This window comes from Phyllostomus discolor, chromosome 3 (genome assembly GCF_004126475.2).
Source record: "Phyllostomus discolor isolate MPI-MPIP mPhyDis1 chromosome 3, mPhyDis1.pri.v3, whole genome shotgun sequence".
NCBI classification, from domain to species: domain Eukaryota; kingdom Metazoa; phylum Chordata; class Mammalia; order Chiroptera; family Phyllostomidae; genus Phyllostomus; species Phyllostomus discolor.
The window spans coordinates 185,341,929-185,367,009 of NC_040905.2; the positions used below are offsets into that span (position 1 = coordinate 185,341,929).

The window sequence follows — 25,081 nt, forward strand, 5'->3', positions numbered from 1 at the left end:
GCAGCTAATTAAGCTAAGATCGTCCCACCGCCTCAGAAACAGACTGGCGCTGGGTGGCTCATCTTCTGACTCAGAGAGAGGAGCGCGTCTACAGAGAGCCCCACCCCTGGTGCCAGCTGCGGTGGGGGGGGGGGGGGGGGGAGGGCACAACGGAAACTAACCAGGGCAGAGACAACTCGAAACATTTTTAATCTTTTTTGAGGAAACAGCTGTTTCCATCGAGAGCCAAGTTACTAGTACACTAGAGTGCTGCCCTGCCGCACTCACATTAACTTGCAAAGCCCGTCACCAGAAAAGGCCAGTCTTTGGGTAAAATGAAGAACCCATATTTGATTGTGAAAGGATTTTTTCAAAATGTAAAGTATCAGATCTATTCTGAATACACTGTATTTATTAAGCAGCTATTACCCAAATAGTATTTTTTTGGTGTGTACTCAATGTATGTAAGAGAAGGATTTCTTGGTATTTATTAAGTTGCAGTGTATTGGCAGGAAACTCACGATCCCTTCAAGGGGTAGGTAGACTCCTGACCTCTGGGGTGGTCTCAATAAAAAATGAATTGATTAGGCTGTGTTTTACCCACCAGCCCTGTCCCAATCTGTGGGTGGTATTCTGGGTCTGAGGAGAGGGAGGAGGTGGCTGCCAGATTATGACTTGTGGGAAAGATAAGAGAATCACTGAGTCATAGGTTTGTATTGCCCTCTAGCCATTACTTCTGTAGGGTTGATACTGCTATGACTTCAACGGCACTGAGAATAACTAACGTACTAATAGAACTAAACTGAGTCTCTCAACATACTGCCAACATCAAATACTGTGATAAGCGCCCTAATGATTTTTCTCGTTTTATTATGAAATGTGCAAACATACAATAAAGTTGAATTTTACAGCCAACATTTGTTTACCAAGATTACACCATGAACACTTTATTACACTTGCTTTATCACTTATCTAATATTCCATTAATCCATCTTAATTTGTGTATTTTGAATAAATTGCAGATAGCTGTACCTACCCTTCCAAAAGCCCTCAGCAATACACATCATTAACTAAAGTTCAGTGTTTTTTATTGAAGTTTCCCTATGATCAAAGCCCAGAAATATAAACAGCATGTCCTCTAAGTTTACACAAATGTACACGCATGTGTAACTCAGACCCGTATCAGATGTCGATTACCACCACCACCCTGGACCATTCCCTCATCACGCCCCTTCCCAGCGGGTCCCTTCCCCAGCCCTCCCAGAGGCAACCGCTGTTTTCCCCTCACAGATCTGCGTGAACGGAATCATACACTGTACATTATTCCCCCATGATTTTTAAGACATATTCCTAAGAAAATCAAATAGTCCCTGCAACAGGGAGAGTAAGAGTGATAAAGACATCTGGGAACAGACTGTGGTTTATTCATTGAATAGGTATGAGGATCTCTAGTCTGTGGATACCAAGATCAGAAGCCAGTCCTGCCCTCAATAAATTCACAGGGAGGTGAAGGCTGCAGCACGAACAGCACGGAGAGACCAGGGGTTGAGACAGCCAGCGCGGGCCACAGGGGTCACGGAGGCATCCAGGGAGCTTTGCGTTTGGACGTTGAACTTGTTTCAGGCACCCCATGCTCTGTATTTTCACACGTCTAGACTCATAACTCAAAATGATTTGTCTTTAAGTTAAGGGCAGTTTATAGTACTGAGCAGATGTAAGGCAAATTTGCTAAACAAGAAACTATAAAAGGCACAAACTGAACTTGGGAAGTCTGTTTTTCTCCAGTCTGAGTTTACAGAGACTCCAATGTATTTATTTAGCATTGCCCCCAGACACAGAAACAGCCAGCTGTCCTGCTCCAGCTTTGAAGAGCTCCAAGCGGCAACAGCAAGCATTTCATCCCCTTGGCCCTCGCCTCCGCTGGCTCAAACCTCCTGCACCTCCGAGTCCAGGCTCCCACCTACCGTCTCTACTCTTTACCCCCTCTATGGCTCTCTCCTAGCAAGGAGGGAGCAGTGAGGAACCCAAGAAACCCTGACCATTTCTGTTTTAAATCACCCTTTTCCCAGAAAAGTAGGAGAGGGGTTCAGCATAAAGTTCTGAAGCTTCCTTTTTCCCCAACAAAAGAGAACGCTCTCATCAGGAGCCACCCATTACTACAGATACGGTGACCCTTGAGAGCGAAGTGAGTTCCTTTCTCCTGCTGTCCTAAACGAAAAGGCAGCATCTCATTGTAACTAAGTCCATTCCCTTTTTGTGCTGCCCTTTGTATCAGGAGCAAGTACTCTGACTAACCGTGAGCGCTTCTATTTTCGTTGATTAAAGGTAGAGGCATCTGCTCTCAGGAAGCACAATTTACCGCCTTCGTGGCTCTCCTACAGTGACAGAACCGTGGTCAACGACTCTACTTTAAGAAACTTGCTTCTCACCCTCTTGGTCAACTCCATCCAGCTCAGTTCCACAATTCACACACAGTGCAAAGAGGGATAAGAAAAATGAAATGCCTGTACACACTCGTACAATTCTGACTCACACACGAGCTTTTTGTCTCAAGTTGGCCAGACATTTCTCAGACTAAAGGAGAGCTGACTGAGTGAGAGGAAAATCCACACTGATCAGTCACGTAGCTCATACATTATGGACTTCGTTTGTGCCCCGCCATAACTAGTGGGTTGAAGCCTTGCCCCCTCCCAACGTGACGGTATTTATAAGTGGGCAGTTGGTGGGTAATGAGGTTTAGATGAGATCACGAGTTTCTTTCCCTCCCATGACAAGTCTGCACACCAAGAGGCCTGTCGCCAGGAACCAGATCTGCCTGCACTTGATCTTGGACTTCCCAGCACCCAGCACTGTGAGAAATGTCTTTTTTAAGCCACCCAGTCTATGGTATTTCATTATGGCAGCTCGAGCAGCGTAAAAATTCTTTCCTTAACCTCCATGGCCCGTCAAGGAATGAAGGTCAGACGGGATATTCCAGAATGCTGGAATCCTGAATATCCGTGTGTCCCTTCACTCTCTCAGTTCTTGAAGAACTGTTTATCAGCTATCTACCAGGTGTCAGCTCCTGTGCCAGGCCCTGGGAACACCGAGGACCAGGGCAGATCCCTGCCTCGGGGAGCTGGCATTCGAAAGGCGCAAGAAGCACCGAGTCATCACCATTGAAACCGGGATGTCGAAGCCTAAGAACATTTAAGAGGGTCCTGCACGCACGAGCTGTCTTCCCAGAAGTGACTTTTGACCCCAACCTTGAGTCCTCAGAAGGAGTTGCTGAGTGAGTGAATCAGGGCAGGGGGCAGTGCTCCGGGTGGGGCACTCTGCTCAGGTGCAGGCCAGGGGCTGAGCACAGAGGTCCTGGGGCGGAGGGCAGTGACTGGGCAGGGCAGCTGTAGCTGGAGACGAGCCAAGGTGGCAGAGGCTGGGTCATTTCGCCTGAAATAATTACTGTCAGCAGTATGAAGAATGGATTGAACATAGATGAGAATTTAGATATTCCCAATTTCTGCTTCACAATCGGATATGCTCATCTGGAAGAAAGTTCCCTATGGGAAACCTCAGTTGCTACATGGACTAAGTTGGGAACCAGCCTCGGGGAGATCAGGCGGGCTGTGAGGCAGCTGGAGCTCCTCTAGGCCCCTCCCCGGCCCCACCCTGAGGAATACCGTACTCTCCACATGCTCCCCTCGTCCGTGGGCTACAACGGGCTGCTGCGGTGGGGTAAAAAACTTCATCAGATGACGTGTAAAACACTCCTTTTATCAATTCTGAGGCTCAGGATATTCACTTTTGTAATAATTTCTGCCCTGAACTGGAGTTTCTGGAACATGTCACAGCAACTGCCCCCTTCCCTAGTGGCCCTCACCAAGCCACCCCAACTCCCCTAGACACAGGAAGCACCTCACAATTTAACACGAGAACCAACAGTGTAGCTCATATAGCTTCACCCCAACAGAGAGGAGTGGCTATTAAGTTAAAAAGCAGATACAAAAATCTGGAAAAGCACCAACATCCAGACCATTTACCTGGGGGTAGGCATGACCTGAAGGTATATGACTGCAAGAGAAATTACTGACAAGCTGAATTTACCATTATACTCAGTAGGAAAAAAATCAAAATGTTTTACAGTGTAGTCATCTGGAAAAAATTATCTGGAACTTTTAAAAAAATTATGTTTATCTTTGCCCAAGGACATTTTTTTTTCATTGCTTTTAGAGAAGAGAGAAACATCAATGTGAAAGAGAGGCATCGATCAACTGCCTGCCACTCACACCTAGGCTGGGGTCACACGCACTCAGACCAGGGACCAAACCCGCAACTTTCTGGTTGCAGCAGGATGACACTCCAACCAACTGTGCCACACTGGCCAGGACTGGAACTCCTCTTGATCAAAGATGAATAGATGAAGGAGTGTTCAATCTACGAAGTCATCAGGTGAAGTTGCTAATAGTCAACGTAGTGTGCTAACTGTATGATCAACAAATATACTAATGCATCAATTTACCACACAAAAAAGAATGTGCTAGTAACTCTAACTCAACCACAAGACCAAATCAACTTAAAAAAACAAAAACAAAAACCCCCAAACTTTATTCCAAAAAGTGTTACCAAAAGCATGTCAATGCTGAAACATTTACACGTTTCATTCATACTCACATAGTCGCAAAATTCAAAATGTCAAAAACAGCTTTACTGCCTCACCACTTTGAATGAAACTTTAAAAACTGAACATGGAGAGGCTGTTGCACAATTTGGGAGCCACTTAGGCAAATATTTAATATTAAGCTGAAAAAAAAAGAAAGAACATTAAAAGCTAAAAGCCTCAAATTTTAGAATGCCTGTTCAAGTCTTTGATATGCATGGGAAAACGGAGATATTATTTTAATTTCAAATAAATCATGTCTTTCTTTAAGAGTGATCTCCTCTCTTGCCTTCATTTTGGCCGCACACACCTCATGCTACGCACCTCGCCTGCACTGACCCAGGGCTGGCCAACGTGACCGGCCCACCGTGAGGCCCTCCAGGCCCCGCTTCCCACACCCGCCTGCCACCCACCACTGCTCCCTCACACGTCCGCACAGCCCTCTGACAGCCACTGCTGTAACTGAGCCACGGCGTTTCAGGTCTTCGAACATGGTCAGACTTGCACGATTCCGTTTTACTGCACAGTTCACAACATACGGCAGGGGATTACATAGCTACTAAGGTAGGATGAACATCGACTATTGAGACAAAAACATCAACCTAGTCTCCAACACCAGCGTGTCACCACGCAGAGGTTGTGTTCACCCTGCGGGGCAGTCCTGAGGGCTCGCACCACTCAGTGTGTGTTCATCACGGATTCCATGCACCAGACGTGGCGCACGGGGCATGGCCAGAAGCGCCCTGGGCTCACGAGCAGTCTGTGGCACACGTGTAACAGAAACGGCCACTTTTAAAGCTTTTCAAATAGTCATTTGATCGTATTTGTCTCTTCAGAATTACTGTACTAGTTCACACTGAAGGTAAAGATAATAGTTAGAGTCTTATTAACACAGTTTGACTTACTTTAAAGTTCAGACAAAGCTGTTCTCTGTAAGTCCTGTTGAATTTTTTTGTCAAATTTAATTAAGTCTATATGACAACACAAAACCATCCCTGGTAACGTATTTGCAGTTTGGTCTTCAGAAGCTGTAAAAAGTAACAAAGAAATCCCAAAATAGTATGAGTTAAAACCATTAAAAATATTTATTGTTTGTAAATGCCACATATTTGAGACAGCAGAAATCAAAGCATCCTCCTTCCAATTCTCACTTCTTGTATTTCACAAAAGTGCTTTAGAACTTAAGATTTCTACCACCTGCATGGAGTGTACAAACAGAAGAAAGCCCCGTGGAACCCAAGGCCCATGGGGGCTGTTCCCCAGGACTTGACCCCAGGCTCACGCGCCTCCCACATGCTGAGCACCGAGACATGCCCAGGAGTTCTCAGGGACGGACGGACGGACACACACACACACACACACACACACACGAACGAGGGGCCAGGCACCACAGTACTACTGTCACTTGTTTCAGAAAGAGCCGCTTCAAATCCTGACCTGACTCTATTTATGGACAGGCTACTCACATTTATTTGGTGACACTGTGTTCTGAAATTTTTACATTTGCACCTGTGTTGCTAAAGTAAACTGCCATCTAGCACATTGTCAAACAGAGCAGTTGTAAATCTCCTGAGCTTGATTACTGTCTAACAAATGCTTGATTACACTTTCTAATCCTTTTGGTTTGAAGGATGTTTATTTTATTTGTCCAGCCATACTGCATGTAGAGGTAAACATCTTTTTTTGGACTATCTGCCCAGAAACTGAGTAAACTACCAATTGAGACCCTGATTTTATTTTGGTCAGTGTGCACATTTCCATATGCAATTACCCAGAACGATGAAAAACTAGCAGTAAGAAACCTAGCTACTCTACCATGTCAGATGCCGGAGAACTGTCTTGATCACGTATTTACAGACATCGGTTTTTAGAAGATAAACGGCTTTTCTAGATGTTTTCTGTGTTTTATTAATTATTCAACTGGTATATGAGCCATTTTGCCTTATCTGGAAAAAACATTTTAAAATATGTCCTTTGACAAGAAATTCTTGCTAGGTAAGGCATGAGTAATCAATCTAACCAGCTATTTTACCAACTTCTAGAAATTTAAAATTAATCCTTCAAATACCTGTTTAGATTTTATCCTCTCAAACTGCTTTAATGAGAAAAGGGTAAAACTGGATTCCCAAAATGTAAAAATCCTAATAGAAGTTTCTGTTTCCAAAGTAAAAAAAAGCACGAACACTGCGAGGTGAAAGCTATCCTGATTTCCCTCCCCCAAAACATTTAGAAACCAGAAAAAAAAAAATGAGATCCTCTTAGACTTCCAAAATAAAATTTTATGGCAGTGTTTTTCTTTTTTAAAAGGAGTTTCAAGAGAATGGAATACTTGAATAAGGCAAACTACTATCCAAAGGGAAAAAATAGTCAAAGCTGTTTACTAAGTTGGCAACAATAATTCAAAGAAACTGAGCTAAAGAACCCTGACCAGATGGCTTGGTTGGTTGGGCACTGTCCTGCAGAACGAAAGGTCACCGGTTCGATTCCGGGTCAGGGCACATGCTTGAGTTGCAGGTTTGGTCCCCGTTTGGGGTACATATGAGAGGCAACAAACTGATGTCTCTCCTTTTCTCCCTCCCTTCCCCTCTCTCTAAAAAAATAAATAGTATCTTAAAAAAAAAAGACATTGAACTAGAGAGAATTTGATTTGAATGAAATTAACATAAAACTTAGGATGAAATGCTTATGACAAAATTTAAGTCTCCCCTTCTTTTGGCTATGAAATCAACATAAGGTTATTATGGGCAGGTTTAAGGTCACATTCAGAACTAAGCAGAAAACTTGAAACCTAGAAAGCAAAATGGGAGCTTTCACTGCCTGCTCGAGTCTACCATGTCTGAACAGAAAGAGTCTGGTAATGACCACCCGACAGGTGCTTTGTTTCAGAAACGAATACAAGCAATTTATCACAAAAAGCCTAGGCCTATTAAGCTCTTTTCTTCTCTGTCCTGCTCCTTTGTCCTCTGGTGTATATGCTTACGTTTAGCAAAGAAGACTACTTTTTACAACTTCTAAGAACAGAGAAGCAAGAAATGGAGTAATAAAAGCAAGCCTGAGAATTCGAGGGGCCCTAAGAGCCTTTTCTCCAGCTGGTCATGGCCACTGACATCTCTATATGGAGGGTTGGAGACTCCGGACAAGAAGACCACCGCAGCTATGAGTTCCCTTGTCAAAAATGATGCATCAGATAACGAGGTCTTAACAAGGCAATGAGCCTCAAGTTCCCAGGTAATAATCAGAACAAAAGCCAGAACCCTAAACCCCCAAACCCTTAAATTTTCCTACTGAAACATTTTATTCTGAATTTGTTGGTGCTTAAGGAGAACAGCTTTGCCTGTAATTCACTGTGCCCTGAACTTATGACACCAACTGACATTTGGCCAATTAGGGACGAGGCCAAACTGCTTTCTTCTTTGAAGGTCTAGTCAGTTAATAAATGGCACTTAACTGATGATTTCTTTCATATAACCTTTAACAGGAATTCATAGGTCGCATTGATTATGCCCCAAGAGATGAGGGACCGATGGTAATTCAGGTGGGCACCTCTGAAAAGATTTGTCAGTTTCCTGTCCCGTTCTAACCAGATTTTTTTGAAAACCTTGGGAAAAGACTGGAATTCCCCACCAATCTGAGACTGCATGCGAGTTTTTACAACATTAAGTGGAAAAAACAAGATTCCCAGCACGGCGCCCAACAGCCCTCCGCAGATAAAATCGGTGACCAAATGAGCGCTGTGAGTTGTTGCGGTCGGCAGGTGCTCCTTGATGGGGCCCCGGAGGCCAAAGAACAGGATATTGCTGAAGCCGTTGCGGAAAAGAATAGGTGTCAAGCCTCGATAATACTCTCCAATTCCGTGGCACTTCAGTGCCTTGAAAGCCTGATAAGTGTTTGTGAACTTGTCATGATGCTTGTGGTCTTGAAGCAATGTCTGAACTCTTTCAAATGGAGTGAAAATTGCTTCCGTTGTCCCCGCAAGCAACGCTGCCATGCTGTGGGCTACAAACTCTGGGGTACTGGTGTGCTTCCGGAGAAGGCAGGACAAATCCTCGTACAGACCGAACATAAGTGCTAGCGTCGTGGTCTTCTGCATTAACGGGGGGAGGATTCCTCGATACAAGTTTCGAAACCCATCCCTCCTCAACTGAAGCACTGCATCCCTGGTTTTGATTCCATAAAGCTGTTGCCGAAAAAGGACCTTCTGAATGGGATATGTGATCGCTACGTTGTTGAAAGCTGCACAGTAGCCACACAAATAATGTTTAATTTCACCGACATCTGCAATATGAGGTGATATATCTTGTTTGGAAGATGTTATGATGGGAGACCTCTTTTCATGAGCTTCTGAATCCATCATGTGGCTTGTGGCTTAAGATCTTTCTTCTTCATGGATTCTTTTTAACCTACAAATAATAAAATGACAATAGGTAAACCTTTAAGTACAGTGTTGTATTTTCAGAGGACTCCTGGAGGTCCCTGAGACCTTTCCCACGGTCTGGCAGGCCCCCCCTTTACCAACTACACACTACGTGAAGCTGGATTTTCTGCATATACTCCGACCAACACGACTGAGGCCGAGTGCAAGAAGCAGATATGAGACCCTCTTTATCTTTTTAAGCCAGATGTTAAAAAAACTTGCAAAAGTATAAAACACGCTCCTCTCAATAATTTTTTAAAAGTTACTTTTCATGAAAATGTGTTGTTTATATTAACATGAGTTTATCATCATTATTATAAAGTAAATTAATAAATATTTTTAAATGTTAGCCCTGGCTGCTGTAGCTCAATGACTGAGTGCCGGCCTGCAAACCAAAGGGTCACCGGTTTGATTCTCAGTCTAGGACACACACCTGGGGTGTGGGCTGGGTCCCCAGTAGGACGCATGCGAAAGGCAATCACACATCGATGTTTCCCCCTCTCTTTCTCTTTCCCTTCCCCTCTAAAAATAAATAAAATCTTTTTTTAAAAAAGGAAAAAGATTAAGAAAAATATTTTAAAATTTTGCTTCAATTTCTAAGACCACAAAGATTAATCCACATAAATAAAGGCTCTTTGGCATCCACAATAATTTTTAAGTGTAAAGGGATCCTGAGACCAAAAAAATTTGAGAACCACGGGACTGGCTCATGCATACTGTCTACACTACACAACTGTACGTATCATTTTCCTCCTGAAACAAAGTCCTCCCATGAGAAATAAAACAGCAAGATATGCACTCAATCCCTGTGCTCACTAATGCTTACACAGAACCTACTCTGAATCAGGCCCTCTGCTAAATGCTCGTCATCCGAAGACAAGGAACTCACAATTAACAGGAGACCGCCAAGGTGAGCAGTGACCCAGAGGGGTGCCTTCTATGAGAGATGTGCCGGGGAGCATGGGTCAGGGACACCGAGCACGCACTTGGAGAAGCGGAGGCTGGAAGAACAGGGTCGAAGGAGCCCTGCAGGTGTGTGGTATTTTCACGAATTTAACTCTCAAAACGACTCTATAAATATTTTCCTAACTTTACCAATGAAATGACCAATACTCTTTTGTCCAAGGTACAGTTAATAAACGGCAGAGCTGGCATCTTGAAATGAAACCAGACTCACTCCAGGGTTGCTGTTCCTGCTATCTACCACAGATGGCAGGGACTCTGGGGGCTACCCCGAGACAAAAGGTGGCTGTCACAGACCATGATGGAAAATATTTGAGGCCTAAATATATAGCTTTACCCCACTGGGTAGAACTGAGGCAAAATAGAACATATGTTTCCTTAAAATGGCAAGATTGTTCTTGCCAGCCATTTAAAGCCAAGTTTCCCCTCAAAAGGATCCAAACAGTTAAGACCATCCAGACTATTTCCTTTATCCCAGAAACAGTTGCAGAAATTACCTTTAACTGGGGACATAACAGTTTTATATTTTAGATGTATCGGGGTAATTATTTCAAAATTGCTTAAATTCTTCAATAGTAAAACATCACATTTAATTACAACTCAACGACAAAAAATTAAATAACCTGATTAAAAATGTGCAAAGGACATGAAAAGACATTTCTCCAAAGATATACAAACAGCCAAAAAGCATATGAAGAAGATGCTTGACATCACTCATCATCAGGGAAATGCACATCGAAACAGCAATGAAGTATCGCCTCACACCCATTAGGATGGCCCCTACTAAAGAAAGGAAGGGAAGAAGGAAGGAAGGGGAGAAGAAAGGAACAACAAATACTGGTGGGGATGTAGGGAAGTGGGAACCCTTGTGCACCACTGGTGGGGATGTGAAATGGTGCAGCCTCGAAAGAAACCTGTATGGTGTGCACTCGCTGGTGTGGCTCGGTTGCAGTGTCGTCCCACAGGCTGAAAAGGATGCAGATTTAATTCCCGATCAGGGTACACACCCAGGTTGCAGGGTTTAATGCCCAGCAGAGGCATGTACGAGAAGGCAATCAATCGATGTTTATCTTTCTCTCTCTGTCTTTGCTTCTCTCTCCCCCACCAACCCTTCCTCCACCTCTAAAGCAATGAAAAAATGTCCTTGGGTGATGATTAAAAAAAATTATGGCCATTCCTCTGTTCTTCAAAAAATTTAAAATAGGGACTTGCAGCCAAGATGGAGGCATAGGTAGATACACTCGACATCCCTGCACAACCAAAATGACAACAAATTTAAAAACAAAAAATAGCCAGAACTGACAGAAAATCAAACTGTATGGAAGTCTGACAACCAAGGAGTTCAAGAAGAAACATTCATCCAGACCAGTAGGAGGGGTGGAGACAGGCAGCCAGGGTGGAGAGGATGTACGACAAGGTGGTGGCTGGAGGACCGGGAGGTCCCACATTTGTGTGCCAAAAAACTGGGTGGGGAGCAAGACAGACTTTGCAACCCAGAGTTCCAGTGTGGGGGAAATACAGGCTCAAAACCTCTGACTGTAAAAACCTGTGGGCGTGGCAGTGGCAGGAGAAACTCCCAGCCTCACAGGAGAGTTACTGGAGAGACCCACAGGGTCCTAGAATGTACATAAACCCACCCACCTGGGCATCAGCACCAGAGGGCCCAATTTGCTTGTGGGTAGTGGGGAAAGTGACTGAAAGCCAGCCAAGTGCCGAGCAAGGGATATTGTTCCCTCTCTGACCCCTCCCCCACATACAGCACCACAGCAAAGTGACAGGGGAGGGGGGTGGGCGGGGGGTTGCCCCACCCTGGTGAATACCTAAGGCTCCTCCCCTTACTATGTAATAGGTGTGCCAAAACAAAAAAATATGGCCCAAATGAAAGAACAGATCAAAGCTCCAGAAAAAAATACAACTAAGTGATGAAGAGACAGCTAACCTATCAGAAGCAGAGTTTAAAACACTGATGATCAGAATGCTCACAGAATTGGTTGAGTGTGGTCGCAAAATAGAGGAAGAAGTGAAGGCTATGCAAAGTGAAATAAAGGAAAATGTACAGGGAACCAACAGTGAAGGGAAGGAAACTGGGACTCAAATCAATGATTTGGATCAGAAGGAAGCAATAAACATCCAATCAAAAAAGAATGAAGAAACAAGAATTCAAAAAAAAAATGAGGCGAGGCTTAGGAACCTCTGAAACAACTTTAGACGTTCCAACATCTGAATCATAGGGGTGTCAGAAGAAGACGAGGAAGAGTGAGAAATTGAAAAATTATCTGAAAAAATAACGAAGGTGAACTTCCCCAATCTGGCAAAGGAAATAGACTTCCAGGAGGTCCAGGAAGGTCAGAGAGTCCGAAAGAAGTTGGACCGAGAAAGCACACACCAAGGCACATCATAATTACATTACCCAAGATGAGAGATAAGGAGAGAATCTTAAAAGCGGCAAGAGAAAAGGAGACAGTTACCTACAAAGGAGTTCCCATAAGGCTATCAGCTGATTTCTCAAAAGAAACCTTTCAGGCAAGAAGGGGCTGGAAAGAAGTATTCCAAGTCATGAAAGGCAAGACCTACATCCAAGATTACTCTATCCAGAAAAGCTCATTTAGAATGGAAGGGCAGATAAAGTGCTTTCCAGATAAGCTAAAGTTAAAGGGGTTTATCTAAGAAAAAGGTGATCAAAACTATGAACAGTAAAATGACAACAAACTCACAACTATCAATAACCAAACCTAAAAAAACAGAAACAAAAATGAACTAAGCAAACAACTAGAACAGTAACAGAATCAAAGAAATGGAAAACACATGGAGGGTTATCAGTGGGGAGGAGGGGGAGAATGGGGGAAAATGTACAGGGAATAAGAAGCATAAATTGTAGGTACAAAATAGACAGGAGGAGGTTAAGAATAGTATGAGAAATGGAGAAGACAAAGAACTTACATGCACTCATGGACATGAACTAGGGGGGAACGATGGTGGGAGGGGTTGCAGGGTGGAGGGGAATAAAGGGGAGAAAAAACATGGGACACTTGTAATAGCACAATTAATACATGAAAAATTTTTAAAAATATAATTACCATATGATCTAGCAATCCCACTTCTAGACATATATCCAAAAAGGAAGGGGATCCCGTCACATGGGGATGGAACCTTGAGGATGTGATACTAAGTGAAAGAAGCCAGTCATGAAAGGACAAGTAACCGTGTGACTCCCCACACGAGGCACCCAAAGCAGTCCAATTCAGAGACAGACAGTAGAACGGTGGTTGCCAGGGCCTGGAAAAAGGGGGCACAGGGGTTATTGTTTAATGGTTCGACTTTCAGTTCTGCAAGATGAAAAAGTTCTGGAGATCTGTTTTATAAAAATGAAAATATAAATTACTGAACTGTACATTTAAAATGGGTTAAGATGGTAACTTTTTATGCCCCCCCCCCACACACAATTACATGTGAAGGTTTTAATGATACATAAATATTGAATAAAAAAAACAGAATAGATAAGATAGCCCATCTAGGTCTTTGACTAAAGACAAAAAACCCAAGTCTGCCATGTTTTTTTCCTACCTGTACCATACACACGCCACCATAAACTGCCCAACTTTCTTCTGGTGACACGAGCTGACACGGTGCCGACGTGATGAGGCGAAGGGGGGTGCACGACGCAGGCAGGGACACAGCATGAGGCCACTGCAAGGACCACCTGAACACAAGCGCCGTGACCCTGTGACAGTCACCCCAGCCACTGAGAGGGCTACTAGAGACTGCCGGGTAGAGCGGAGTACACCGCGTGGAGCCCTGGACGCAGGGGGGACTCGCGTCCTTGGAGAGACAGCGTGGGGTTTCATCATGCCACTCAGAACAGCACGCGATTTAAAACTTACGTTTACTTGCTAACGTCTCCAATTAGTACTTCTGAATTCTGGTTGACTGTGGGAGCTGAAACTGGGAATAAGAGGGACTACCGTACCTGAGTTATGTGCTCTTGGGGCACCATATGGGTAGCAGATGGATGAGTGACAAATAAGGATGGAAAATCAGGCCAGGACCCGTTAGGAGAGACCCTTGGGAAGAACCCAAGACCCTCTTGACACGAGGTACTATCTTCCTCCTTTCTTATGTGAAGCAAACAGAAATAAACTATTTTCCTTAGTTGGTCACACCAAGATCTGGGTGTCCTACCTGAAAGCGCACCCCACTAAGAACGTGTAACGCACGCACACAGTGACCCAAAGCCTCTTTGCTTGGAGTTCGAGCTGGCTCACTATCACGGTCCTCTAGGAAAGACAAACTTTCCCTCAGATGGGAAGAATTACAACTGGGCACCACTGTGGGCCCAAAGTCTGCCCTGAGGAAGTAATACAAGGGGTCAGGAAACTTTTCTCCCCACCGAGTCCCTGGCCACACCTATGGAACTCAATGGTGCCAGAGGTCTGACCTTTCACTGCCCGCCGCAGCGGGTACCAAAGCACTCCGCTCACTGAAGAAACCTCACTTTTGGCAGAGGGCTCGACACAGTGGGACTTACACCTAAGTGCTGCGTAGCACTACCATGGATGGGGAACAAAGGGACAATGACAACTGTCCCCTGGTGTTCTGAAAATTGGTGCCACTGCAGTGTAAGACCTGGCTTAGAGAGAGAAACTGTTTCTAATTTTGGCAGGTATTGAAGCAATTCTCGACCAAGAGAAGGTCTCCTTGGAGCCGCGCTGCTTGTAGATCCAATTAAGACAATGACTGAATCATTTCAACAAATATTCATAAAAGAATATATACTACTTTTTCAGAAAAAATTTACACATTAAATTTATGCATTAAAGTACCTATTTAAAAAAGATGTGTCATTTTTCTTAGAGAAAAATGGAGTTGTAAATCAGTTAAACACACAGACAGCCTCTCCTCCAGGCAAACGGTCCCGGCTCACCTCCTCACCTGCCGCCTGGTTAGTGAGAAAGCCTCTTCGCTCGTCACCCTGACTGACCGACACTAGTCTCCCTCACTCCACTTCTCCTCACCCACCTACCCCTCACTTTCAAAACACACCACAAGAACACACTACTAAGTAAAAAAAAAGCAAGGTGTTCAACAATGCATTTGGGAATTTTCTAATAGCAGAGATATCCCAGTGTTTTGAATGGTTGCACAGTATTCTATCAAACAGATATATTATATAATTACACATAAATATGTTACATAATTATATTATAATTTACTCTATTTCTTATTTATGGTTAGATTTTTGGCTGGTTTGTTTCTTCCCTTTGAAACAGTGCTGCCAGGAGCAGCTCTGTCCTGTGCCTGAACTCTCACCAGTCTGTCTGTAGGGTAGATCTTTGCAACGGGACTGCTGGTTCAGTGTAATGCATTTTAATTTGATAGCAACCCTGCACTGCTCCCAGAAAACCTATGATTTACATTTCCATTACGTGTACGCCAGTACCAAGTTCCCTCCCATTTCCAGAATCAGGTATTAAACTGTGATTTTTGCCAAAGTGATAGGTGAAAAAAACCTCACTTTGTCACTTAATTTTTTTGAATAAAATTCAGCATTTTTCATTTTAATTGACTGTTTGACTCTCTCACCATAAATTTTCATTTTACCTATTTTTCTGTACACACTTCATGTTTTTTCTTAACTGATTTGTGAAACTTATTTGCATATGAAGAAAATCAATCCTGTATCAATCAAACTGCGACAAATACTTTCCCCACTTTGTGTCATTTTTATGATACTGACGTTTTTAACTTGTATATTAAATCTACTGATCTTGGTTTCAAGGTTTTGTGTCCTTCCTTAAAACCATACAACAAATAATCCATGATTCCTTCTACGACCTTTAAAGTTTCATTATCCATTCTATAATCTCTCTGGAATTTCAGCGTAAAGGTCAGGCAAAGAACAGAACATAACCGAAATATCCGCAGGCATTTTGTATTTATTTCTGCACTCCATTCCCTTCAACAGCTAGCCCAGTACTTCTTCCCCATGGCAGCCTGTTTGAACCTCCTGTAGCATCAGAACGGATTTCATTGCCTAGTGGGACTCCCCTTGTGCTCTTCCTATCAGAGCGACCCGCTTTATGGCCTCCTACGCTTCTCCAGATAAACTTCAGTGTATTTCTGTTGTATTCCTCCCCAAAATCTTGTTGGTATGTCATAGTGACAGTGACTTTTATAAACTTGAAGAACGTTTCCAAAATCGAACCTTACAAGGACATGATGTTTCCCTATTTACTTGTATCTTTCTACAAACCTTAGTAGCGTTTAAATTTTTCCATATAGACCTTGAATATGTCTGGGTATTTTACCTTTTGGTCACTACTGTGAATGGTCTATTTTCTTCCAATTAATTTTCTAACTGCTTTTTATCTGCACATGAAAAAGCTACCAAGTCTTATATATTTAAGGTTAGAACCAGCCAACTTATCAAATCTTCTATTTGATATAGATTTTTTTGGTGGCTTTGCTTTCCACTATACATAATACGTTTCATGAATTTTGCCTTCTCCTTTACAACATGTATCTTTCTTTCTTCTACCTTCTTGAACAAAATTAAACTATGGTAATAGCGAACGTCCTGAATTTTTCTTGACATCCGTGGGAACTCGACCAGGGATTACTGTTAACCACAACACTGGCTTTTGGTTTGAGAAACGGGGAGGTCTTGTCATCGGAGCTTTCAAAACTCGAGTCCCAGCAGTTTCAAGCGCACACAGGGAAACCAGTTATCGTGACTCAGAAGTGTTCCCACGCAAGGTTCCCTTGTTCCCCGTCTGTCTCTACCCGCCTTTAGGACTGTGCTGCAAACATGAAGCGAAGCGTGTCTTTCTAGTGCTGTAATTTCTTCTGACAAACTATGCTAAAGACTCTAAGACTTCATTCTGCATTAATTCTAAGAATTCGTATAGTATATGCATCTATACTTTAAGCCCCTGCCCACCACTATTCACTAGGAACTTATGTTCCAAATAAAAATGAATTCCATTTTTTCTAGTAGTAATAATCAATTAAGAATAGGGCCTCTTAGAGAGTTTTCAAACAGGGGGACAGAATATACATTACTTCTGTTTTACTGAAGTTCATCCTCCTCCACCACTTTCCACAAATACTAAATCTGAAATCTATCCTGAACTTTGGTCAAATGCTTTTAGGAAGCAACTGAGATGATACATGGATACTGGAGGCAGAGCAAAGTGTAGCATTTAAGAGTTACTGCTAATTGCTTGGGCTCAAACCCAGGCCCCACCATATAGGTAGGTACTGTGTGACCTACAACTTTCTCAAGGTCTCTATGGCTTAGTTTCCTCATTTATAAAATCAGGATTTTACCCACTTCACAGGCCAGTTAATTAATGTAAAGCACCCAGGAGAGAAGTCTAGAATACAACAGGCGCTCAACAAGGGTAAACGATTATTGTTCTTTTCTGATGTACTTACTTGGTGTACACATTAGCATGCTTTTGGTAATTACTCTCCCTTGTAGTATGGGTATGAATCCTATTTGGCCATGGTGAAATATTCTTTTAATGTACCGCTAAATGCCATTGGCTAATATTTTATTTTAAAACTTCACATTACTCTTCATAACATACAAAGTTTTCGATTTATTACTATCATCATGTCAAGTTCAGGTATCACTGTTCCACTGGCTTGTAAAGAGAATCTTATTTTTCCATCTTTATGTCATGAACAACTTAAATCTCTTCAAAATTATCTTTTCCTTCAAAGTTAAAAAAAATTCATCTGTAGAAGGGGAACATAGCCAATAATACATTGTGGTAGGTTTGCATGGTGACAGGTGATTACTAGACGTAGTGAGGTGATGACACTGTGGTTGACGGTATGTAAATGTTAAATACTGTGCACCTGAAAGGACTATCACACTGTATACCAACTGTACTTACAAAACAAAACAAAACAAAACAAATTCACCTGTAACACCATCTGGGCCTGGTGTTTTGAGGAATGGTAGCTTTTTGATAACGTTCTCAATTTCTTCCATTGTTAATGGTCTGTTAGGTTCTCTCTTCTGGAGTCAATTTTGATAATTGGGTGTCCTTTAAAAGAAAATTCTGGTTTATTTATATAGCCTTATAAAGCACTTGCTATTTTTTTTTTTTAAAATACATCTAGCCCTGCCTGGTGTGGCTCAGTGGATTGAGTGCTACCAGCCTGTAAAGCAAGGGGTTGCTGGTTCAGTTCCCAGTCAGGGCACAGGCCTGGGTTGCAGGCCAGGTCCCCAGTTGGGGGCGTGCAAGAGGCAACCACACATTGATGTTTCTCTCCCCGACTTCCCCTATCTAAAAATAAATATTAAAAAAAAATAAAAAAGTAAATCTAATCTTATGTACTTATGTTCTTTTTTGAGCAGGGAGGGTAGCCAGTGTATCCAGTTTATGTTCTTCCCATCTTGGCAAAGAACCAGCTTTGCACTTTCCAATTTTTCAGTTTTTAATTTTGTTTTTCCTATTTATTATCATTTTTCTCCTGCTTTGTCTACCTTTATTTTATTATATTTTTTTTTAGTTAGATGCTTATTTTTATTTACTCTGTTTCATAATTTTAGCATTTAAGGCTATACATTTTCCTTTCAGCAAAACTTTTATTACTTTTGAAGATATTCCGTGGAGAATTTTGGTCTGACAGTCACCTCGCCACCTGTACCATCTTCTGTTCCCTTTGCAACGGTGGCTTTGATTTGGGATCACTGTATATGTGCCCCTTTCCAGAGACCAAGCCTGTTTGGGCTTGTTTGTGGTGTCATACGCTTTATTTATGCTCAGGAGAACAGCATCTTTCTCATGACCCACAGGAAAGATTCAATAAGAATGGAATCTGACATCTGGCAATTGTCCTTTTGTCTCAAAGGTTCAGTGACAAATATACCCTCCACAAGCTGACCTTCATCTATGGGAGAGCAAAGCAAAAGTAGGAATCCAAGTTCACCAAGTCCATTGCTAAGTTTCAATTAGCAATAATCGCGCCTCGGATAAACCTCATTGGCTACGATACTGCCACTGCGCAAAGCTCCATTGCTAAGTTTCTAGCAAACAGCAGGATGCCAGTTATGGATGGATGCACATGAGCATAAAGTACCCAGGCTCTATGCCATTCTCACCACCACCCCGCCCCCAACTAAAACAGCCAGTTCTAAAAGCAGCCACCTTTCTGCTGGATCATTCTGAATTACAGGGTAAGGGGGAAAGAAACAGAGAACTTTAAATGGATAGAGTAAGAAATGTTAAAAATGTCCATTCTGGCCTGACATTTTAGTCCATTCTGGATAAACAGAATAGTCTAGCACAGATACGAGAAGTGGAAATTCTGATACTCCTTTGTCTGCTGACTGTCTTGTTTTTCTGGAAAAGCATTTCTGCTAAAAGCTACAGACTTCCTCTTTCACATCTAGCAGTACTTTAACTTTATATGGGATAGCACTGTGCCATACATTTGAAGACTCAGTTTTAAAAAGTGTTAAACTGTTGCTGACTTTGTGTTCCTTCCTGTTTCAATAGCTGTTTCCCTTAATTCAGGATACAACTTCTTATGTATGACAGCTTCCCTTCACACACCATTTTTGTGGGTGTGTATATATCTGACTTGAGAGAACTGGGGGGAAAAAAACCACACAGCTTTTCAAATTTGCTTTTCTAAACAGACTTTCTGCCTGTTAAATTTTGTGCTTTTAACCAATTAAAGAAGCCAATGTCATTTCTAGTTTAAAAAAAGCTTTTATAGATGCTTAGGAAGCTTGCCAGAATAAAGTTTGATAATTATTAATCATTTAATCATATATCCTTACTTCTTACTGTTTCAGCTGACTGACATGAGCTAAAAACCTTATTAGTACTATATGACAACTAGCATAGAAATGCTTATCTAGGTAACAATGCTTTTGTTTTCTTCAGTTTCAGACCTAGACACTATAATCAACTAAAATATTCTGATTAATGTACATATAGTTACACAGTAACACACTGTAACAATTTGTGAATGAAAAATGTCATTACTATGTACTGAACAATGTGTTTTAAATTCCAACACTGCTACTTACAAGCTGTTAAACAATATATGTTCCTTGATAACACAGACCAAGTTATTTGTGCACCTGACCTGAACAACAATATTCTGTCCATATTCATTTTTAATTCTTACTGGAGTGGTACTAGCATTACTTCCCCAAATTTTGCAAATTCAAGTTACTTCATTCAGCCCTGGCTGGTATAGCTCAGTGGGTTGAGCACCAGACTGCAAACCAAAGGGATGTTTGTTCAATTCCCCATATGGGCATATGCCTGGATTGAGGGCCAGGTCCCCAGTAGGGGGCGCTAGACAGACAACCACACACTGTTGTTTCCCTGTTTTTCCCGCCCTTCCCCTCTCTCTAAAAATAAAATAAATAAAGTTACTTCATTCAGTTTGTAATTACTCCTACTAATAATGGGACTGTTATTAAACAGAAGTTACTCACTGTATTGAACTATCTTAGGAAATTTTAGGAACATTACAGTACATTTAGAACCTCAGGTTAAAAAAAAAGGCCTGGACACAGGAAAAAAGGAATGTAGCGAAACCCAAACTCCACAGATTTAAAGCTTTCCCCTCTAGTTTCATCCTACACACCGCAATGGTAGGGGTAGGTTCTCAATTTGGCAACAGAAGGAAGGACAGTGTGCACAGTATTCTGGGGAAATAAAATTTAGAATTTTGTAAGTTTACCTATACTATAAATATGGCTAAATTTCTTTGCTAAATTGAACTCATTTTAAATTCTTTAACATGTATATATTTTTTGCAATTTATTGCAAAATATTTTTACACTCCCTAAAACTCCCAACCTATCTCAACACCAGGAAGAGAAGTTAATGAAGCTGACTTTCAAGCAACTGCAAGTGTCAAGCTGTGCTGCATAAGAAAACAGCGTGTGAAGCCTAAATACTCACAGTAATTCACACCCCAAAGAGATAAACGGATGTGACCCCAGCACAAACGCCTTTGTGCACAACTGGGGAGAAGGCACCTGTAATTCTCAAAGAATGGGAACTCGCACTGGTCCACGGGTCTGACTCAGCATTCAGAACAAGATCAACCCGGGGTTCTAGTACCAGTTATGACACTCCTGCTATTATAAATACAAAGCAAAGTCTATAATTTAAAAACCCACTCCTCTGGGCTTACTACCAAAGGAAAGACCACATTAAGTCCAGTCCTCTTAGAGATACCAGCTTGTGATTTTCCCCCCCCGAGGTGCACTAAAGGTGACTCCGAAGTGCCTAACCTTTGCTCTGGAACCACTAGGGGACCTGACCAGTGGTTGCACCTTTTAATTTTATGGAATCCTCTCAAAGCAAGGGCAGAGGAAGCTCAAAGCGGCAAAGTCACTACATATTTATTCTAAGGGCTTCACAGTTTACATGGAGAGAAACAGACAGTGTGAACTAAGACCAGCTGTGTATAGCTGTAAGGGGCAAAATACAAATTATGCTTAAAGAGTAACTATAGCTGAGACGTCGACATACTCCATCTAGCTAGCCTTAAAACCAAACAATCGGGACAGATTTACAATGAACAATACCATTCCCCCTTCCCCAAAGCCTGAACACCGAGTTTCGCACAACGCGAAGCAACATGGTGTCGCAGAATAAGCATTGTCTGGCTGTGTGGCTGAACTTACCTCTCTGCAGGCGTCCATTTGGCCAATCTGTGAGAAGAGGACGGGCAAGGAGGCGAGGGAGTTGGACAGGATTGCCCCTTCCGTCTCCGACGTTCAATAGAGTCTGGGGTCCGGAATCCCAGACCCCGGAGGGCGGGGGCCCTCCTGCCGTCCCAGCACCGCCCTTCTCCCGGGGCGCAAGCAGAGCCCGGCCCCTCCCCGCCCTGCAGCTTGAGCGTGCAGCGCGGCACCTCCCCACTCGGGGCGCGCCCGAAAGAACGCACAGCCTCCTTTCTGCGCGGGAAAAGCTCGCTCCGGCAGCTAGACCCCGTCACGGGCCCGGCGAAGCCCGGGAACAGGCGTGGACGCCGGGAGCCGCGAACCTCGGGAGCGGAGAACTGAACCGGCGTCGCGGGGGGGCTGTGCGAACGTGCTTCGGGACCAGGCCCGGCGGCCTCCTCGGTCAGATCCTTCTCCGTGCGTCCACGTCCTCCACCATGAGGCCGAGGGAAACCTCGTGCTCCCCTCTCGCGTTCTTCTCGCACTCACCCATCGCCGCGGGCGCCTGGCTCCACGCCTGATAGCCGCCGGCCGGCGGATCGGCGAGCTCTGGAGCCCGCGCAGGCGCAGACCTTGACCGACCCCCAGTTCGCGGGGCGTAGCATGACGCGCTTGCGCACTCCGAACCCTATCACGTGAAGGAGACGCCGCCGCCCCCACGCCTCTCCTGTAAAACCTCCAGCGTTAGCGGGTGTTGACCACCTCCTGGAATTAGTTCACAGCCGCAGGACCTGTAGAGACGGTTACCCATCACACCTGTCGTAAAGTATTGGGGCTTCTTTAGTCGAAACACCGTAACCTTGGCACCGTACGGTGGCCTTGCCGTGCCAGAAACAGCCAACGCTTTCCTTCTTTTGCTGCCTGCAGGAGGACCAGTGGGAATTGATAGCTGTGACTGGCAAGCAAATGCGTGCCTTAAAGACCTGAAAGTACCCCACTTAGCCCTCCCTTTCTAGCCTTGGTCAGAGTCATCAAACCCTCCGAGTGTTCTTTTGTCAGCTGCCAATACCACAGTTTACACCTGTGTGTGTGCGTTAGGACATTTATATCACTTTGAAACCTGTTTCCTCTCCACCTCAGACAGCTTGCAGGACTGGGACTCCACTAGTAGTTAGGAGGTGGAGGTCAGGTAATAGTCCTGACACTTTCTGGGAGTGACCTTGGAGAGGTCACTGATCCCTGAGCCCCAGATACCTGCCTGAAAAGTAACCTGCCTTTGTAAGAATTGCTGGGAGTAATGGTCTAGAAGGCACGCAGATGGGAGGGGTTGAAGGAAACCAAGGTCAGTGTGGAGAGGAGAGGCTCTTCAGGAGGTTCATCAGATATGTGAAGTGTAGGCCAGTAGGCACCTGCACTGGAGTGAAGCATTTGGGTATGTATGTGCTCTGGGTGGGTGGCTTTCCTTGCCCCCTTCCCCAAAGAGCACTTGGTAGATACTGACTCCAGAACGTTGTGTGGTCTGCTTGAGCTGGCCTGCTTTTACTGTACCTTAGGATGTGGGAGACCATGCCACCTAATTTCAGCAAACACTCTACCAAGGGACCTACTGTGTGCCATTGTCCATGCTTCAGCTCCCTTGGGGGAGCTCAGAATCGAATGAAGGACATAAGAACAAAAGACTGAACATTCAGAAGCATGGAGGAGCCGTTCCCTTTGAAAGAGAGCTGGGAACGCATTATAGAGTAGGAGGTGTTTAAACGGTGCCTTGGAGGATGAATAAGTGGAATTTGGACTTGTAGAGAAAGTCATAATGCAGGAGATAAGATTGCAAAGGTCGGGTGGTGGGGTCTGATAGTGCAAATCTTGACTGTCAGAAACGCACCTGGCATGTAATCAGTGTGCAGAGATAGATTTTGGACTCCACAGGATAATGACAAGGCCACACAGTGGCTTGGAATGATTAATCAGGCAACACTGGAAGGACATTTTTCTCAAATTATGTTTGCCCTGTCTTGTGTGAATTCCTATTCACATGTATTATCTGAAGAATAAACAAACCAGGCAGGCATCCAGCATGTTCATAAGCATAAATAATTCATTTGAAATTAGAATGGAGGGTTATTCTCCTGTGGTAAAACCTGAAACGGGGGAAAAATTGAAATTAAACACACGGCTGGGGAGCTCCCAGGCCAGCGGGAACACTCTGGGCTGGAGCTGAGCCAGTGTGTTTCCCCCGCGCTGTGCCCCCAGCGTGGCCTCTGCTCCTGCAGCCCCAGTGCCGTGTCAGCAGCCTCCACGTCTCTAATTGGCTCTTCTTGGGCACATGAAGTTTGGAAATGAAAACCCTCTATTTTCTGATTCAGGCTATCATAAAGTTAGCTTTTCATTTCTCTGTCCACATCCACCCATTCTTTTTCTTTACAGTTTTAACTGCAGTTGACCTTCAATGTCAGGGGCACTGCACAGTGGTTAGACGTGTAACCTATGAAGCGACCCACCCCACCAGAAGTCTAGCACCACTGACGTCATTCATAGCTATCACGACGTTATTGACTACATTCCCTATGCTGTACTTTACATCCCCATAGCTTTTCTGTAACTGCCAGTTGGTTCTTATTAATCCCTTCATTTTTTCACCCAGCCCCTAACCCCCCTTCACCTGGTAACCATCCAATTTGTTCTCTATATTTATGAGTTTGTTCATTTATTTTGTTGTTTTTTTTTTTAGATTCCACATATAGGTGAAATTGTGTGGTATTTGTCTGACTTATTTCATTTAGCATAAAACCCTCTAGCTCTATCCATATTGTCACAAATGGCAAGATTTTGCTTTTTTTTTTCCTGGCTAAGCAATATTTCATTGTATATATGTACCACCTCTTGTATCCATTTGTCTATCGATGGACACTTAGGTTGCTTCCATACCTTGGCTCTCAAAATAATGCTGCAGTGAACATGGGGTATCTATGTCTTTTTGATTTGGAATTTTGGGTTTCTTTGGGTCAACACCCAAAAGTGGAGTTGCTGGGTCCTTCTTTGTCTCTTGTTAATAGTCTTTGTTTTAAAGTCTGTTTTGTCTAATATTAGTATTGTACCCCAGATGTTTCTCCATTTCCATTTGTATGAAATATCTTTTTCCATCCCTTTACTTTCAGTCTGTGTCTTTTGATCTGGGTCTGTTGTAGACAGCATATGTATGGGTCTTGTTTTCTTATCAGGTTACCCTGTCATTTTTTTTTAGATTTTATTTATTTATTTTTAAAGAGAGGGCAAGGAAGGGAGAAAGATAGGGAGAGAAACATCAATGTGTGGTTGCCTCTCCTGCACCCCCAACTGGGGGCCTGGCCCACAACCCAGGCCTGTGCCCTGACTGGGAATCGACCTGGTGTTGACCTTTTGGTTCGCAGGCCAGTGCTGCATCCACTGAACCACACCAGCC

General features: G+C 43.5%; 1 protein-coding gene, 2 long non-coding RNA genes and 1 pseudogene across 9 annotated transcripts; 1 reads left to right on the forward strand and 3 right to left on the reverse strand.

The window, feature by feature from the left end:
- Positions 1–829: 829 nt before the first annotated feature.
- On the reverse strand, positions 830–24,981 carry LOC118499736. The gene is made up of 3 exons (XR_004902259.1): positions 24,970–24,981; positions 13,960–13,971; positions 830–4,295 (listed from the first exon to the last, which is right to left on the reverse strand). It is a non-coding gene; the product is annotated as an uncharacterized LOC118499736 (long non-coding RNA).
- SLC25A51 (solute carrier family 25 member 51) lies at positions 5,678–22,433 on the reverse strand. Of its 7 annotated transcripts, XM_036021942.1 has the most exons (4): positions 21,664–22,374; positions 17,922–18,046; positions 13,070–13,268; positions 5,678–9,015 (listed from the first exon to the last, which is right to left on the reverse strand). In XM_036021942.1, the coding sequence occupies exon 4, from the start codon at positions 8,967–8,969 to the stop codon at positions 8,076–8,078; it is 894 nt and encodes a 297-aa protein (XP_035877835.1). In that variant the 5' UTR covers positions 8,970–9,015; positions 13,070–13,268; positions 17,922–18,046; positions 21,664–22,374; the 3' UTR covers positions 5,678–8,075. The 7 variants fall into 7 exon arrangements, 5 of the variants coding, with proteins under 5 accessions (XP_035877835.1, XP_035877836.1, XP_035877834.1 ...); XM_036021943.1 differs by lacking the exon at positions 13,070–13,268 and having other exon boundaries at positions 22,192–22,372; XM_036021941.1 differs by lacking the exon at positions 13,070–13,268 and having other exon boundaries at positions 21,664–22,372.
- On the forward strand, positions 18,833–19,262 carry LOC118499735. Its single transcript, XR_004902258.1, has 2 exons — positions 18,833–18,938; positions 19,017–19,262. It is a non-coding gene; the product is annotated as an uncharacterized LOC118499735 (long non-coding RNA).
- LOC114513625 lies at positions 18,853–19,018 on the reverse strand (annotated as a pseudogene).
- Positions 24,982–25,081: the final 100 nt, after the last annotated feature.

What these genes read in the sequence shown, in the direction of transcription:
- SLC25A51 (XM_036021944.1), bottom strand. Translation starts at nt 8,969, where the DNA reads ATGATGGATTCAGAAGCTCATGAAAAGAGGTCTCCCATCATAACATCT.